Raw genomic sequence first — 19,043 nt, 5'->3', positions numbered from 1 at the left:
CATTATTTATAAGAATCTAGGAATGAGTAATGTGCTTTCAGTGATTTCACAAAGATCTGTAAGAGCCAGAGCCATAGGCTCTTTAGACAAAGGTTTGTTTATTATTGGCCTGTGCTGTGGATCTGAAACCAGATTAGCTAGTTTGTGGTTTGTCACAAATCTCTCAGTCTATTTAAGAACCTGCACTCCTGGGTGAGAGGATAAGGCGAAGTGGCATATTTATTGACAGGCTTGTTGGCAAATCACTGAATGGGAAAAGTGTCTGAAGGCCAGCCTTTCCAATGCTATGGAATGGTGAGAGAAAGACAATGAACAGTTGAGCAATCAATTTGTGCCACGCTGGCCTAGAGACAGGAAACTTGTTCCTCTCAAGTCCAGAGTCAGAAGCATAGAAACTAGGAGCAACACAATTTAAAAGTATTTGAATGCATATTTAAGGACTGAGACTTACAAAAGTTGGAAAATTGAATTATGCTGGATGGCGACATGCCAGTCAGCACAGATAGGAATATTTTGTGAAATTAAAATTGTATGTAAATTCTGGTATGCCATCATTTTAATTTTCCACCTTTCTCCCATGCAGACATCTTTGCTGTCAGCTTTCTGCAGTATTCTACTGAGGTTTAGTGGAATTTTGAAGAACAGTACATCATTTTTCATCTCAAAGGCTTTGTGATCGCCATCAGTTGAGCTTAACCTCTGCACCCATGGTTTCTTTTTGTCCTTTTTGGTGTTGGTATTTCATTCACTCTTTGGTTTCTGCTGGCAGTGGTTCATCTTCTTTGTCATTTACAGCTGCTCCAGACACACCTACATTTCTTTACTTATTCCAACACCAAACCCTTTGGTCTTGCACCACTAATCATTTTTGTCACTTAGATCTTCCATCCTACCAATTTTCCCTTTTGATCATTCTGCAATTCTCTTCTAATCTTTTCAGTTGCTTAAAGCCCATGTCTCTAACTTTTCGTACTTTCAATAAAAGGTCAAATGAACGGAAACAGCCATTGTTCCTCTATCCATAAATGCTACCTGACTTGCGGAGCATTTCCAGCGACTGCAATACTTTGTAGTAAATTCTAACACCATTAGGGATTTGTTAGTACACATCAAAAGAATCCTTTTCTAAATCAAATGGACTAACTTGCAGTTAATGAAGTCCTTCCTGATGAAGGGCTTATGCCTGAAACGTCGAACTTCCTGTTCCTTGGATGCTGCCTGACCTGCTGTGCTTTTCCAGCAACACATTTTCAGCTACCTTGCAGTTAACCCATACTGAACTCCCATTCTGGGCCATATACTTATCAATATTCCTGACAACATTCTATTCCCATCTGCACCACCCTAATTACTGTCACCAGCAAACTTGGCTCTCTATTCCTCCATGGTACAGGTAAGAATATTATAAGGCTGAGGTCCTGAGATAGCACTAATCATAGCTCTCCAAATAGAAAGCGGACCCATTATACATAAACCAAATCTCCCAAAATCTTTTGAAACCCATTAAGTAACAGCTGTAGACATCTCCATTTGGTATATTAAAAACATACAAAAAAAATTAATTACTTCAGACAGATGTGACTCACGTTCACAATTTCATGCTGGCTCTCGCCAATCAGTTCATATTTGTTCAAGAGCTCAGTTACTCTGTTCCTAATTTCAGAATCAGTAGCTTCATGGTTTCTCTCATCTTTTCTTAATTTTATAATTGAAAGGGACTGTACAGAATCAAGAGTCTTAGAATATCAAGACTGAGGCATGCTCACTTTTCTCATTTAAATTTTATTACCCTGAAGGAGAACTGATTAGATGCATCAATATTCAGTTGACTCTAGTACTTTATTTCCTGCTTCTACTTTGAAGACATGTTTTAACTCATGAAACCTCAAATCCAATTTTCAATTTCCAGTAGATCCTCCAGGTCTTCTGCTCAATCAGGCATTAATTTCAGAATCAGCTTGCCTCATAAACATAAGGAAGTTCTTGCAAGAGTAGAGAGTGAGGTTTTATCATCGGGGGAAACTGCAAAAGCTGCAGGCTACTAACAGAAAAGGTAGATTTGGGAAGGGAGATAGCATAAAATAATGCAAGTCTACACATAGCAATGTGGGGTCTCACTTGCACTGCCTGAAGACTAGGGAAGTCTGATAGAAAGTGTCTATCACCTTGGGTCACTTTATGACCACGCGCAAATGGCTGGTACAAATCTGAAGCTGTAGAAACCTTGGGGCAGTTTCCCTGCACTCAGTCTGGAACCTATGGCAGGGTCAATAAAAAAAAAAGAATTCTAAACATAGAACATTGAGGAAACAGCATGCATATTACAGTGAAACTCTACAGATATTTTCTGCTGACCTTTTTCATAGTCTCATTACAATTAGGATGCATCCTTTTACCAAGTTGCCTTTCTTCAATGGGTTCATCTTCCATGCCAAATAATAATACACCTTGCTTGACATTTTGATGTCTAGATGCCATAATCACTTGCAATCCTAGATTCAAAACAGGTGAGAATTATTCATTTTTAAAAAATTAATCTTGATACAATAGTAAGATGTCAATCTCCTAAACTTTCATGGTTTACCTCAACTAACTCTCCACAGCCCTCCTTCTGCTTGGCATCAGATTCAGAGAAATAGTTTCTTCCCATAGACATCAAATGGTTTTGAGTTTGAATTTTTCAGGCCACTGGATGTCAAATAGTAAATAGACTTATCGCCACTTCCCAGTTAACAATGACAATCTGAAAACTGGTTTCCTTATATTGCAATATAAATGTGTAAGTGAATATACTCTACATTTCTGTAGCATCTCTAACATAAGAAAACTGCATGAACATGACAAAAAGACAGAGAGACATTGGACAGGCTTTTGAGGGAACAGACCAAAGTAATTGGAGGATAAACCGCCAATGGAAATAAATGAAAAACACAATTTTAACACCAGAAGCAAAAGGCACATAATTAAAATGAAGGAGACAAAAAGAAAACAGGAATTATAGACCAGTTAGCTTAACATCTATCATTGGGAAAAAACATCTATCATTGGGAAAATAGTCTCACAGCATGGAAACATGGCCTTCAGTCAAGCTAATCCACGCCAATCATGTTCCCAAACAAAATTACACCCACCTGCCTGTGTTTGGCCATATCCCTCCAAACCTTTCCTATCCATGTACTTACGCCAAATATCTTTTAAACATTGTAACTGTATCTAAATCTAACTGGCAGTTCATTCTACACAGTTACCACTGTATTAAAGAAAAGTTGCCCCCATGTCCTTTTTAAATCTTTCTCCTTTCACCTTTAAAAATGCCCCCTAGATTTGAGCTCTCCCACCTTGGGGAAAAGATCTTTGTTACTCACCTTATCTATGCCCTTCATTATTTTATAAAGTTCCCCACCCCAACTTCCTACGCTTCATTGGAAAAAGTCCTGGCAACATCCTGTAAATCTTTTCTGAACCCCCCCCGCCCCCCCAGCGTAATAAGATCCTTTCTATAACAGGCTCTAAAAGAAGCCTAACCAATGTCCTTCGCAGCCCCAACGTGATGTCCCAACTCCTATACTCAAAGGTCTGAGTAACAAGGGCAAGCTAAATGCCTTCTTAACCACTATGCCTACCTGTGACACAAATTGCAAAGAATTATGCACCTAAATCCATTCGTCTCTATTCTACAACACTACTACATTAATTGTAAAAGTCCTGTGCTTGTTTGTTTTACTAAAATGCAAAACTTGACGTTTGTCCAAATTAAACTCCATCTACTACTACTCAGCCCATTGACCCAATCAGAGTCATAGAGATGTACAGCTGTGAAACAGACCCTTCGGTTGAACGTGCACATGCCGACCAGTTATCCTAACCTCATGGAGTCCCATTTGCCAGCACTTAGCCCATATCCCTCCAAACCTTTCCTATTCATATATCCATCCAGATGCCTTTTAAATGTTGTTATTGTACCATCCTCCATCATTTCCTCTGGCAGCTCACTCCATACATGCACCACCCTCTGTGTGAAACGCGTACCCCTTAGGTCTCTTTTATATCTTTCCCCTCTCACCCTAAATCTATGCCCTCTGGTCCTGGACTCCCCACCCCAGGGAAAAGACCTTGTCTCTTTATCCTATCCATGCCAATCACGATTTTATAAGCCTCTCTAAGGTCACCCCTCAGCCTCTGTCACTCCAGGGAAAGTAGCCCCAGCCCATTCAGCCTCTCCCTATAGCTCAAATCCTCCAACTCTGGCAACATCCTTGTAAATCTTTTCTGAACTTTTCAAGTTTCACAATATCCTGCCAATAGGAAAGAGACCAGAATTACATGCAATATTCCAAAAGTGGCCAAACCAGTGTCCTGTACAGCTGCAACAAGACATCCCAACTCCAATGCTCCATACTGTGACGAATAAAGGAGAGCATACCAAATGTCGTCTTCACTATCCTATCTACCTGTGACTCTACTTTCAAGAAACTGTGTGTTGTCCTGTTCCCCCATTCAGTCAATGAAAAATACTGAGAGACACAGTATAGTTTTACCTCCTTCATCTTTATTCAGGGCACTGGAGGGAGAGAAAACAATTGCACATGTGCACAGAGACATGAGTTCTCAGTCTTCTCAATGAATTATTCAGTCATTTTACAGGGAGGAACATCCAGATAAGGCAACATATATATTAATTAGATAACCGTTACAATCAGCGAGTGTCAATAGTAGAGATTAAGCCTTCTGCTGTACTACAACGAATGTTCTTAACCTGCTTAACTGGCTCCACATAATGGACACTTTTCCCCTTGTGAACTGACCTTGTATACTGAATGTTTCTATTGTTAAATGGCTTTACATAAAGAATGCTTTGCCACCTTGTTAACCCATTATCATTGCCTCCAGCACCCCATTGTTAAATGCAAGTTCTTATCTGATCTGAGTCATGCTTAGATGAACCACGTTTTACAAAACTCAAAACTTAACTCGTTCCCTACCCGCTCATACCCTATACACATTCTCATATCTCACACTCCAAGGGCTCTTTGTTCAGTAACACTCCCTAGGACCTTACCATTAAGTGGAGAAGTCCCGCTAAGGTTTGTTTCTCCAAAATGCTGCACCTCACATTTATCTACATTATATTCAAGATCTCTTTGTAATTTTCATTGTCTACTGGACTACCAATTTTACTTAACTGACAAACCATGTCTCAAATTTTCGCAGTCAAATCATTTGTATAATACTGATCCCTATGGAACAGTGCTGGTCACAGGCCTCTTCAGTCCAAAAAGCAACATTCCACAACAATTCTCTGTCTCTTACTGTAAAGTTAAATTTGTATCAAATTGGCAAGCTCACCCTGAATCCTATGTCATTTAACTTTACTAATCAGTCTACCATTCAGAACCTTATCAATGTTGTGAATTGTGTTGAATAGTGGTGGAAATTTGCCACAGTAGTCAAAGTGAGAGCTTTCAGAGCAGCTTCCTGATTGCACTGCTCTGAAGCCACCTCAGGAAGACGGAAGCTCATTGTAAAATCAATTATTTTCCAGCTTTATCATGAAAGCAAACAGACAGGAAGCTTGGTTACATCTGCTACTGAAATATGGTGGTGATGCTTGATGAAGAAAATCTTTCAGCATTGTTGCTAGAATCTACTTTAAAGTTTGTAATACCACAGCATAATATGAACAAGCAGAGTTAACATGACTTCATGAAGTGGAAATCATGACTGACAAATTTATTATGATTATTTGCGGAGATAACAAGCAGGATAGATAAATGGAAAGCAGCGGATCCAATATATTTGGATTTTTAAAGTTACATGTCACACAAAGCCAGGTTATAGCCCAACAGGTTTATTCAGAAGCACTAGCTTTTGGAGCACCACTCGTTCATCAAATGGTTGTGGAGGTTAAGATCGTCATCTTAACCTTCACTACCACCTGACGAAGCAATGATGCTCTAAAAGCTAGTGCTTCCAAATAAACCTTTTGGATTATAACCTGGCTTTGTGTGATGTGGAACTTTGTCCACCCCAGTCCAACACTGGCACCTCCAAGTCATGGATTTTTAGAAGCTGCTTGATAAGGCACCATATATTAGACTACTTAATTAGAAAACAGCCCAGGATGTTCAGGTAGCAGTTAGCATGGATAGAGGATTGGCTAACTAATAGAAGTCAGAGTTGGGATAGGGGAGACATTTTCATCATGGCAAACTGTAACTAATGGAGTATCACAAAGTCATTTTTTCGCGACCACAATTATTAATTCATATCCTGCATGTGGAAAGTAAATGTACTGTAGCCCTAGTCTTCATATGACAAAAATAACGAGAAGGCAAGTAATACTAGTGATACAAAGAATCTGAAGACAGATAAAGATACATTAAGTGAGTGGGCAAAGATTTTGCAGATGGAATATAATGTGGGAATATATGAAGTTATGCATTTTGCCAGGAAGAATAGAGAAGCTGAATATTATTTAAATGGACAGAAACATTATTTAAATAGAGAAAAATCACAGAAGAGGAATTTAGGAATTCTCAATTTGTTTTGCTAAAACATTACAATATGCTAGTCAGACCATAGCTGGAATAATCTGAATGGTTTTGGGTCTGTTATCTAAAGAAATATGTAGAGACATTGGAGGCAGTTCAGAGAAAATTCACTAGGCTGATACCAGATATGAAAGGGTTCTCATGTAGAGAGGTCGAATAGGTTGGGCTTAACTCATTGGAATTTCTAAGAATGAGAGGTGACCTTATTGAAACAGACAAGATTCATAAGACAAGAGGAACTTAACAGGTTAGGTACAGAAATGTTGTTTCCCTTTGTGGCATCTCAGACCAGAGAACATTATCTTAGAATACGGGTTGCTGTTATGGACCATACCAAAGCCCCTCTAAATATATTCAGAAGATGGCCTAATGTTTTCTAATATTAATAGGTAAGTGTGAGGCGCTGTGTTCCAGATGCAATCTGATTGGTTAAACTACTCGTATTTAAGCCAAATATAGTTAAAACAAACAGAATAAAAAGAAAATAATTGACTTAACTATAACTAACTAAATGCTTAAGAAAATGACATAACTTTCTTCATTAAAAAAACCTGGACAAAAGTACATCTCTTAAAGCCACAGTATGGTCACATCAAACATTTAAGACAGAAATGAGAAAGACTTTCTTCTCCTGGAGGGTTGAGAATCTGTGGAATTCATTATTGCATAGAGTTGTCAAAGCTGGGTCATTAAAAATCTATGCTGAAAATGTGTTGCTGGAAAAGCGCAGGTCAGGCAGTATCCAAGGAACAAGAGACTCGACGTTTCGGGCATAAGCCCTTATTCAGGAATGAGGAAAGTGTGTCCTGCGGGCTAAGATAAAAGGTAGGGAGGAGGGACTTGGGGGAGGGGCGATGGAGATGTGATAGGTGGAAGGAGGTCAAGGGGAGGGTGATAGGCCGGAGTGGGGGTGGGGGCGGAGAGGTCAGGAAGAAGATTGCAGGTTAGGAGGGCGGTGCTGAGTTCGAGGGATTTGACTAAGACAAGGTGGGGGGAGGGGAAATGAGGAAACTGGAGAAATCTGAGTTCATCCCTTGTGGTTGGAGGGTTCCTAGGCGGAAAATGAGGCGCTCTTCCTCCAACCATCGTGTTGTTGTGATCTGGCGATGGAGTCGTCCAAGGACCTGCATGTCCTTGGTGGAGTGGAAGGGAGAGTTAAAGTGTTGAGCCATGGGGTGGTTGGGTTGGTTGGTCCGGGTGTCCCAGAGGTGTTCTCTGAAACGTTCCGCAAGTAGACGGCCTGTCTCCCCAATATAGAGGAGGCCACATCGGGTGCAGCGGATGCAATAGATAATGTGTGTGGAGGTGCAGGTGAATTTGTGGCGGATATGGAAGGATCCCTTGGGGCCTAGGAGAGAAGTGAGGAGGAGGTGTGGGCGCAAGTTTTGCATTTCTTGCGGTTGCAGGGGAAGGTGCCAGGAGTGGAGGTTGGGTTGGTGGGGGGTGTGGACCTGATGAGGGAGTGTGGACCTGACGAGGGAGTGGTCCTTTCGGAACGCTGATAGGGGAGGGAAGGGAAATATATCCCTGGTGGTGGGGTCCGTTTGGTGGTGGCAGAAATGACGGCGGATGATACGCTGTATACGGAGGTTGGTGGGGTGGTAGGTGAGAACCAGTGGGGTTCTGTCCTGGTGGCGGATGGAGGGGCGGGGCTCAAGGGCGGAGGAGCGGGAAGTGGAGGAGATGCAGTGTAAGGCATCGTCGATCACGTCTGGTGGGAATCTGCGGTCCTTGAAGAAGGAGGCCATCTGGGCTATACGGTATTGGAACTGGTCCACCTGGGAGCTACGGTATTGGAACTGGTCCTATGTCAGTCAATAGATTTAATAAGTAATGGAATCATGGGTTATCGGAAAAGGCAGGAAAATGAAGTTGAGGATTAACAAAGCAGCCAGGATCTCTCTGAATAGTGTAGCAGATGTGGTGGGCTGAATAGCCTGATTCTGCTCTCAAGTTGTATGGTCTTGGATGTGAATTAATTGCTCAAGGAAATGATTATGGTGAGATGGGCAAGATGATCATGTCTCACTAACTTGATTGAGTTTTTGAAGAAGTAACAGAGAGGATTGATGAGGGCAGAGCAGTGGACGTGATTTATATGGACTTCAGAAAGGCGTTCTATAAGGTTCCTCAAGGTAGACTGGTTAGCAAAGTTAGATCACATACAGGGAGAACATGAGGTGGCACAATGGCTCATTGCAGTGCGAACCAATCTCACAGCCCCAGGGACCCCGGTTCGATTCCAGCCTTGGACAACTCTTTGTGTGGAGTTTGCACATTCTTTCCGTGTCTGTATCGTTTCCTCTGGGTGCTCCGGTTTCCGCCCACAGACAGCTAAATAGCCCACAGCATTCAGGGTTTGTAGGTTAGGTGCATTAGTTAGGGGTAAATGTAAGGGGTATGGGTTACTCTTCAAAGGGCTAGTGTGGACTTAGAGTCATAGAAATGTACAGCTGGCCTGTTTCCATACTATAGGAATTCTATGACAACTAGCCATTTGGATACAGAACTGGCTTGAAGGTAGAAGACACAGGTTGGTGGTGGAGGGTTTTATTTCAGATTGGAGGCCTGGGACCAGTAGTGTGCGACAAGGATCAGTACAGGGTCCACTGCTTTTCGTCATTTTATATAAATGATTTGGATATGAACACAGAAGGTATAATGAGTAAGCTTGCAGATGACACCAAAATTGGAGGTGTAGTGGACAGCAAGAAAGGCTACCTCAGAGTACAAAGGGATCTTGGTCAGATGGACCAATGGGTCGAGGAATGACAAATGGAGTTTAACTTACATAAATGTGAGGTGTGGCGTTTTGGAAAGGTAAATCAGGACAGGACTTGAACTTAATGGTAAGGTCCTGGGGAGTGTTGCTGAACAAAGAGACCTTGGAGTGCAAATTCATAGTTCCTTGAACATGGAATTGCAGGTAGATAGGATAGTGAAGGCGACATTTCGTAAGCTTTCCTTTCTTGGTCACAGCATCGAGTATAGGAGTAGAGAGGTCATGTTACAGCTGTAGAGGACATTGGTCAGGCCACTTTTAGAACATTGTATGCAATTCTAGTCCCCCTTCTATAGGCAGGACATTATGAAACTTGAAAAGTTCAGAAAAGATTTACAAGGATGTTGCCAGAAGGGTTTGAGCTACAGAGAGAGGCTGAATAGGCTGAGGCTATTTTCCCTGGAGCGATGGAGGCTGAGGGATGACCTAATAGAGGTTTATAAAATCATGAGGGACATGTATAGGGTAAATTGTCAAGGTCTTTTCCCTGGGTTGTTGAGAGCCAGAACTGGAGGGCATAAGTCTAGGGTGAGAGGGGAAAGATTTAGATTAGATTAGATTAGATTTACAGTGTGGAAACAGGCCCTTCGGCCCAACAAGTCCACACCGACCCGCCGAAGCGCAACCCACCCATACCCCTACATTTACCCCTTACCTAACACTACGGGCAATTTAGCTTGGCCAATTCACCTGACCCGCACATCTTTGGACTGTGGGAGGAAACCGGAGCACCCGGAGGAAACCCACACAGACACGGGGAGAACGTGCAAACTCCACACAGTCAGTCGCCTGAGTCGGGAATTGAACCCGGGTCTACAGGCGCTGTGAGGCAGCAGTGCTAACCACTGTGCCACCGTAAAAGGGATCTAAGGGGCAACTTTTTCACGCAAAGGGTGGTGAGTGTATGGAATGAGTTGCCAGAGGAAGTTGTGGAGGATGGTTCAATTACAACATTTAAAAGACATCTGGATGGATATATGAATAGGAAAGGCTTGGAGGGCTATGGGCCAAGTGCTGACAAACAAGATTAGATTAATTTAGGATCTCTGGTCTGTTTCTCTGCTGCATCTCTGTAACTCTATGATGAAAGGTCCTGAGCACAAAGGTGAAGATATTGAAAGCAATTCATTGTTCCTTATTCTGCCAAGTGAACTGATAAAAGTGTAGGTGCCGAATTTTATTGAAGTTAGGAAAGATATTAGATTTGGATAAATGCTTCTGATTTGTGAAGCTTGGAGCCAGAAAGAAATGGATGATACACATTCACAGGAATAAATTGAGGGTTGGTGATACTTATCGATATAGATTTTATGAAATTTATTTCATTGTAAAAATGCTTTAAGACTTTGTTGCAGATTTCTACTCAGCATATACCCTGAACATTCCTATTTCCAGGCCATGTTCTTCGCTGTTCCCAGATAAATATCAGAAACAGCTCAGTTAGCAACACTCTTGCCTGAGCCACAAGACTGTGAGCTCAAGTGCCAGTCCAAGGCTAAAATACAAAAATCAAAGTTGAGAGCACTACTGAGGGAGTGCTGTACCATTAAACAGATCAACATTTCATTGAGGCTTTAAATCAGTGTCCCCTGACCTATTCACGCAAAATGTAAAAGATCCCAAGATACTATTTTGATGAGGAGGGCGGCAATTATTCCTACTGTTCTGGCTATTAATTATCCCTCAATCAACATGCCAAATTCAGACTAGTTGGCTATTATCATATTGTCGTGTGCGATCAACCAGGTAGTGCTGTTCCCCATATTAAAAACAGTAACCACACTACTGAAAGTACTACAAATGTTTGAAAGTGCTCTAAGACATCTACTGGTTATGAAAAGCACTGTACAAATTGAAGGCTTTTTTAAAAAAAACAGATTCATAAAGGCATTCTCCAGTCCCTCTGTTTGCTACAGTATTTGTCGACTCAAGGTAACAGGACACCAGCTCCAACCCTATTTCCAGTCAGCCTCATATCATGCTCATATTTCCAACTTCCCACCTACTCCATTGTCCTGGATTATTCATAAGCTACAGTCTCAAAAAAAAACACCTCTTTCCTCAAACAAGGATTCCCTGCCACTACATGGCACTGAAGCATGCCTCAGCCCTTTCATGCACTTTCAACGACGATCAGGACCCTCAGGTCCTCACTTTCTATGTAACCAGTCTCCATATCCGAAATGATCATAGCCATTATTTCTGCCAATTTCAGTGGAATGTCACCACAAGCCTCATATTCCCCTCCCCTGTCAGCATTCTGCAGGAACCATTCCCACCAGGCACCCTGGTCCACTCCTCCTCCACACTCATACAGCACCTTCCCATGCAATCAAAGAAGGTGTACACTTGTGCATTGAAGTCCTCATTAACCATGATCCGAGATACATTTTCCAGGTGAGGCAGTGAATTGCCTGCTCTTCATTCAACCTAATCCACAAGGGTTTTCCTCCAATATGGCCTTCTTTATACCAAGGAGATGAAAAGCTCAATGGGTGACCACTGTGGTGGGAAAAATAAGCTTGAGCTTGCTGTTGCTACTTCAATGCACATGAAATTTTTCCCATGCCAAAATTTCCGTTTCAGGCTGATTTCAATGATCCAATGAAGCACAGGAGATCAGAGTTGAGGGTGTGGTACTGGAAAAACACAGCAGGACAGGCAGTCTCCAAGGAGCATGAAAATGGTGAAGGGCTTAAGCCTGAAATATCGATTCTCCTGCTCCTTGGATACTGCCTGAACTGCTGTGCTTTTCCAGCATTATATTCGCAACTCCAATGATACACAGAACAACATCTCATTTTCCACTTAGATACCTTAGAGCCTTCAGAGCTCAACATTTAGCAATTTTATAACTATCCATCTCCATGTTCGCTATCTACCTTCACATCCCAAATCCTGTTCTGTATGGGTTGCTCCCAGCGCAGCCATTTTCAACCATTTACGCTTCTCATCAGCACCTGACCCAGAATTTCTCTCTCTCGGCTGACCATCAGCAACCTCTGTCTATCCCTTTTTTCTGTCTCTCTCAGTCCCATATCTTCAAGTACTTTATTTACCCCCCCCCCTCCCCCCACCACGTTGAGCATAACAGCCACACTTTGCCAGCTATTTTCAGGTCTAACAAAAAGTGTTCACTGGACTTGATACATTAACTCTGTTTTCTCTCTACAGATGCTGCCAGACCAGAGTTTCTCCAGTGCTTTTGCTTTAGATTTCCAACATCTGAATTTCTTTTATATTAGCATGTAGATTTATAGAATTTAAAAATTGATGCTTTTAATCAAATTCATACCCAGTTGCTATTCTTGAATAAGTAGCTCCTCCCCAATTAATAATGTTGGAAAAAACAGTTCAGATTGAACAGTGTCTCTTGCGACTTCCTTTTTAGTTAACTTACATTTTTTCATCATCAATATTGGTCTTATTTCAGAAACTATTAATACATATAAGCCACAAATGAAGACCTATAGAAATGTATCAATAGCACATCTTATTTTGCACAATAATTCCTGCTTACAATGTTGGACCGTTTGTTTTGAATGTTACTCAGTGGAGTCACAGGACAACAAGCTTGGCAGCCTGATAGATTCAACAATATATTAAATATTAAGAAAGGTTAACACTGTATGAATCTTGTGGTGCAGTGGTAATGTCCCCATCAATGGTTCAAATCCCACCTGCTCCAAAGTGTATAACAACATCTCTGACAGGTTCATTAGAAAAACAGATTAATGAAAACAAACCCTGTATGAACAATTAACTGAAAAAATTTGCCTAAAGCTAATTTAGGCGTGCCAAGCAACAGAGCCTGTGTTTTTAAAAGATTACTCAAGTGACTTGATTAAGTCTGCAGCCCCTTTCAGTTTCAGAAAAGCAACCCAAGCGTACACATTTGTGTCTGTGAAACAATGCATTGTGAAAACCATTCAAGTAATCTGAACAATTTTATTGATTTCTTGTAGGTATCCCTTAACTGTGTTAATTTGTCTGTCTTTTGTGTGAATGGGGGGCTGAAAATAAATGTTTTGGGTTTAATAGACATTAATCAGATTACCTTGTCACCTAATTTTCCTGTTAAGGTTATTGTGTATTTAATAAATTATTAAATCTTTTGTTTCAGATACAAATCTGGTATCTGGAAATTAATTATTTGCAACGTCTGTGATTAGTTATTCAAAAATCTGGCTTGGAACCACTGGAGTAACTATTAAGGTCTTCAAAGGTTTTAATTTTACTGCAGCCCGTAAGCAAGAAAGGAAATGCTGGCGTTGGACGGGGTCCAGAGGAGATTTCCAAGAAAAACCCCAGGGATGAGGGGCTTGCCATATGGGGGGAGGGGGGTTAAGGACTTTGGGTGCATACTCGATGGAGTTTAGAAGGACGAGGATGATCTCATCGAAACTTACAGAATATTGAGGCTTAGATATAGCTGTTGCAAAGACAATGTTTCCACTAGTAGGAGAGACTACGACCTGAGGACACAGCCTTTAGAATTGAGATAAGGAGGAATTTCTTCAGCCAGGAGGTGGTGAATCTGTGGAATTCATTGCCCACGAAGGACTGTGGAGGTCAAGATATAGAGTGTATTTAAGACAGAGATAGACAGGTTCTTGATTAGTAAAAGGATCAAGGCTTACAGAGAATGTTAAAAATCACACAATACCAGGTTATAGTCCAACAGGTTTAATTGGAAGCACACTAGCTTTTGGAGCGACGCTCCTTCAGCAGGCATGATCAAACCGATGGACTGAATGGTCTAATTCTGTTCTTATGTCTTATAGTGGTGTGAATATGGAGGCAGACAAATTGTCTGTCTCCATAACACCAAGAACAGTATGAAAATGCTCAAAATACATTTCTTCAGTAGATTCAAAATGTACAATTACTGTAAAACACTCATCTTAACTGTGATATGAATGTATTAAATACTTCTAAACAGTACTGGTTTCAGAAAAGCTTATTTTACTCATTTACAGGTTATAGGAGACAAAGGCAAGGCAATAAATCATTGTCTTGCCAAAGTGTCATTGAAAAGTTGGTGAGGTCTGTCTTTATGAATTACAGCAGATGTTGTGAAGGTAAACTAGTGCTGCTAGGAAGGTAGAAAATTCCAGAAATTTGGTCCAGTTTCTAGAAGGAACAATATATTTTTCAACAATATGAAATCAGGTGACGGCACACCTACTAGACAATGGCGATCACCATTTGGAAAATGCTGTTAAAAAGTCCAAAGTAATTTGCCACAGTGCATTTTGCAGATGGCACATACTGCATAGCCATGTTGAGCTGACAGTACAGGGAGTGAATGATTAAGGTCGCAGATGCTTTTACAATCAAGTTTGCTGCTTTGTTCTAAATGGCAATGAGCTTCTTCGCGTTATTAAAATGCCACTTAATCATGAAGAGACTCAATACAGGAAAGAAACTGCGCGCAAGATGTAGGTTTATTGCAGGGTATAAACAAAATCTGAGAGATATCACACACTAGAATTAATTCAAAGTTTCTATGCAATCCCTGACAGTACTAGAAAGATAATGAATTAGGACCCAGACTTTCCTGTGAATAATTATGTTTTTGAATATTTAACTCAAATGTCCCAATGTGTAAGTCATTAAATCTTCTGAAAACAGCATCTTGCCATTTGACTCACTGTTCTAATGCAGTGAATGCAAGAAGTTGCTGAATTTGGCCAAATTCAGCAAACTAAAGCTCCCCATAGGAAGTTCACTTCTAGGAACAGGAAGTAGACCAATCACCTCTTTGAACTGGAACTATTTGTTGTGGACTTGTGTGCATTAGTGGCTGGGTCAGCATTTACTGCCCATTCCTAGTTGATCTTGAGAAGGTGGTCAGTTTCCTTCTTGAAATGTTGCAGTCCATATGCTGTATGTAGATTCACAATTCTGACCGGGAGGGAATTCTAGGATTTTGATCCAGCAGTGAAGGACGGCGATATATTTCCACGTATTTGCTGATCTTGTCCATCTAGATAGAAGTGACTGTGGGTTTGGAAGGTGTTAAGTATCTTTGGCAAAATTCTGCAGTTCAACTTGTAGATATACTGCTGCTAGTGGAGGGGTGGATGCAGTGACTATCAAACCAGCTGATGTGTCCTAGATGATATCAAGCTTCTTGAGTGTTGATGGAGCTCTGCCCATCCATGTATAGTGTAGTATTCCATCACACTCTTGACTTGTGGATAGTGGATAGACTTTGGGAGTCAGGAGATGAGTTACTTGCTGCAGCACTACTCACGTCTATTTTGCTCTTGTAGCCACAGTATTTATGTGGTGAGTCTACTTGAGTTTCCGGTCAATGGTAACCCCAACATATTGATCATGGGGGGGGGTTTCAGTAATAATAATATAATTGATTGTCAAAGGATGGCAGTTAGATTGTTTTTTTTAAATTGGAGATGCTAATTGCCTGGCATTTGCTTGGCACGAATGCTACTTGCACTTTTCAGCCCAAACCTGGATATATCCAAATCTTGTTGCATTTGAACATGTACTGCTACAGTATTGCAAGTACATCCCCTGATCTTTAATAAGATCATGGTTGACCTGATTGAGGTCTAAACTGTACTTTCCAGCCTGTTCCTATAGTCCTCAACTTCACTGTAGAATTAATATCTGTTGAACCCACTTTGGCTGTCCTCAATGCAAGCCTCCAGAAATGAATTCCACTGAGTAATGAGCATTAGAAAAAACACTGCCCCTGTCTTCATCTTAAAGAATCCAGTTATTTTTAAACTGTGTCCTCCAGTACTAGTCTCACTCAAAGGGAAATATCCTCCCAACATCTATTTCACTAATAGCCTCAGCATCTTGTTTCAACAAGATCTCTCTCAGCCTTCTAAGCTTGAATAAGTAAACCCCTGACCTATTCAACCTTTCTTTCAAAATTGAATCAAGTGAACCTTCTCTGAACTTCTTCTAACATAACTGTATTTCTTTCCAAATAAACAGACCACAACTGTACATGCTACTCCAGACGCAGTTTCACCAATACCCTTTACTGCTATAGTTAAATTTGCCTACTTTTACCACGTCCATTCCAGGTTAACATCAAACAATGTTAACTATAACTAAAAAGGCTCTCTGACAATAAGTTATTGTAAGTGTTAAGGCTCATTATTTAATGTGTTAAATGTTGTCAATTATACATTTTTAAATGTGTAATTTAATCTTGTTTTGCTTTTCTTTCATTCTATCATTCCTTTCCTCTCCATTTTTCTTCCTGGTTATAGTGTATCACTTCTGAAAATGTGTTGCTGGTTAAAGCACAGCAGGTTAGGCAGCATCCAAGGAACAGGAAATATCACTTGCCATGATTTCTCCCAGACACTGGCCTGTTGCAAGTCCAGAGTTTTACCAGAAATGGTAGTGTTTTGGTTCGTAGATATTGCCTTCCTGATGTTTACAAATTCCACAGTTACAAGGAGAATTAGTAACTCTTTACTATAATATGTTAACTCAAAAAAGCTCAATGAGGCTCTTAAGCAGACAAATGTAGTTATGCAACCGTATTCCAAAACAATTACATGGGATTAACAACCAATCAATACTTTTGACAGTGTTGATCAGCACATGGGATTTCTTGTTCTGATCGGTATCATCCACCTGAACTACGTTATGATTTGTTACCAGTTATATTCACAGACGTCAAGTAAAATAATGTGTTTAGAAATCCTAATCCTCTTTTTTTCAAATGTAGTGAATAGCTAATGAAAATCATAGAATTGGTTTCATTACCTTATAGTATAAAGGATACAGTATATTTATTTAACCACCATTCAGTACTGTCCACTCACATTATTCAAAATCTGAATCATCCCATAAAACAGGACTCTGGAGAAATGACAACCTAATACTTGCAAAAAGGCCAGGTTCAAAAATTATGAACAGATTTGTTTGTTCAAATAGTAAGGTCGCTTTGCAAGATGGCATTCTCAGCAGCTATAAATAAATCGCCAGTTGTCGAACAGTAAACGATCTGCCTGCCAACCAATTCTACAAAATGCGCTTTGACAACTTTACCACATTTAAACAGACTTCCCTTCATGTCACTCCCAGCTCGGCAAACAAAATGGATCCAAACGAATGTGTAGATTTTCCAATAAGATCCGTCGCGTCTTTCGGGCTAAGAGTGAGATGAAGGATCCAGTCCCCGACTTTTAAAGCCCAAACCTTTTCAGATTTTATTAATTTAACCTTAAAAATCGCATAAAGATCGTGCTTTGAGGTTCCATTGTTAACGACATATTGTCTTACACTGATTGTGATAATGTGGATAGTTGGAAGACCTCCTTAGCAAATAACTTCAAATTATAAAGAAACAGCTTTCCTCCTATTAACTTCAATCCATCCCCAACCCCAACCCCATCCCCATCCCCATCCCCATCCCCATCCCCATCCCCAACCCCATCCCCAACCCCAACCCCAACCCCATCCAGCTGGAACTACACAAGACGGAGGCCTCAAGCCGCCGCCCATACTAAGTTGGGAGTCACATACCAGAACATTTTACAACATTTCAGTGGGAGTGCGATGGATTAGAATTTGTCCTTCCTTTCCCAGTCACTCCTCTCGCGTCCTCTCCTCTCTCTCTCTTCTCTTTTGGACGCTACCGGGCCACACCGCTCGTCTCTACCGTTCCCTGAAGCTTCGCCATTCAAAAGGAGCCCACGGCATGCCGGGATGGCCGAGTCCTCCCAGCCGGAGGACCGAGCCCGCCGGGCCTGCACACGGGCATGCCGGGATGGCCGAGTCCTCCCAGCCGGAGGACCGAGCCCGCCGGGCCTGCACACGGGCATGCCGGGATGGCTGAGTCCTCCCAGCCGGAGGACCGAGCTTGCGAGAGACGGTTTCAGTGTTGAGTCCAGCTCCTGCTGTGTAGCGGAACAAGTCGGTTTGATTGCGGGACCATGTGGGCCTGAGTTTCCAAGGAGTGGCCATCTCATTCAGGGAAAGGAAACTTTTCAGAGCAGTCGGCTGTGATATTCTGGCATTGAAAGGTGCACGATCACAGACAGTCACTTTGACAGCTGATGCCAACAGGGCATGTCCTTCCAGTGTGGGGTTAGGGTCCCAGTGGGTAGGGGATAGGATGGTGCGAATGGGTAGTTTGTAAACTGCCCATTAGACAAGGGGGGTGTAGGCTGCCGGGATGGCAAGTAGAGTGCCAAGTAGGTAGGTTGGCAGTTGGGTAGAATGGCGAGTGCGTAGGTTGCCGGAGTAATTAGATTAGATTACTTACAGTGTGGAAACAGGCCCTTCGGCCCAACAAGTCCACACCGACCCGCCGAAGTGCAACCCACCCATACCCCTACATTTATCCCTTACCTAACACTACGGGCAATTTAGCACGGCCAATTCACCTGACCCGCACATCTTTGTGACTGTGGGAGGAAACCGGAGCACCCGGAGGAAACCCACGCAGACACGGGGAGAACGTGCAAACTCCACACAGTCAGTCGCCTGAGTCGGGAATTGAACCCGGCTCTCAGGCGCTGTGAGGCAGCAGTGCTAACCACTGTGCCACCGTGCCAGATGGTTAAGTATGCCAACTGGGTAGGGGGTAAGTAGAAAGATGGCAAAGGGATCAGGGCAGTGATGCATTCCTTACAGGAGGTGGGAGTGGGAAGTAGATAATGGGGGTGGGGGTGGGGCAGTGGAGGTGGGGATGCCTGATAATTGAATGCTAG

The 19,043-nt window shown here is 41.8% G+C and overlaps 1 protein-coding gene across 1 annotated transcript in view; it reads right to left on the bottom strand.

Moving 5' to 3' along the window:
• The window catches only part of katnbl1 (katanin p80 subunit B-like 1), a 37,660-nt gene extending 19,582 nt beyond the window's left edge, over positions 1–18,078 (bottom strand). The window contains exons 1-2 of the mRNA XM_060828364.1: positions 17,854–18,078; positions 2,356–2,492 (exon numbers count right to left, since the gene is read on the bottom strand). Coding sequence (XP_060684347.1) covers positions 2,356–2,478 — 123 coding nt within the window. The 5' untranslated portion in view covers positions 2,479–2,492; positions 17,854–18,078. The remainder of the gene's footprint in view (positions 1–2,355; positions 2,493–17,853) is intronic.
• Between the last annotated feature and the right edge of the window lie 965 nt (positions 18,079–19,043).

The sequence above is a fragment of the Hemiscyllium ocellatum genome, chromosome 8, assembly GCF_020745735.1.
Source record: "Hemiscyllium ocellatum isolate sHemOce1 chromosome 8, sHemOce1.pat.X.cur, whole genome shotgun sequence".
In the NCBI taxonomy this organism is placed as follows: domain Eukaryota; kingdom Metazoa; phylum Chordata; class Chondrichthyes; order Orectolobiformes; family Hemiscylliidae; genus Hemiscyllium; species Hemiscyllium ocellatum.
Note: the sequence above shows the minus strand (reverse complement) of the source record. Positions and strands in the feature narration are given on the sequence as shown.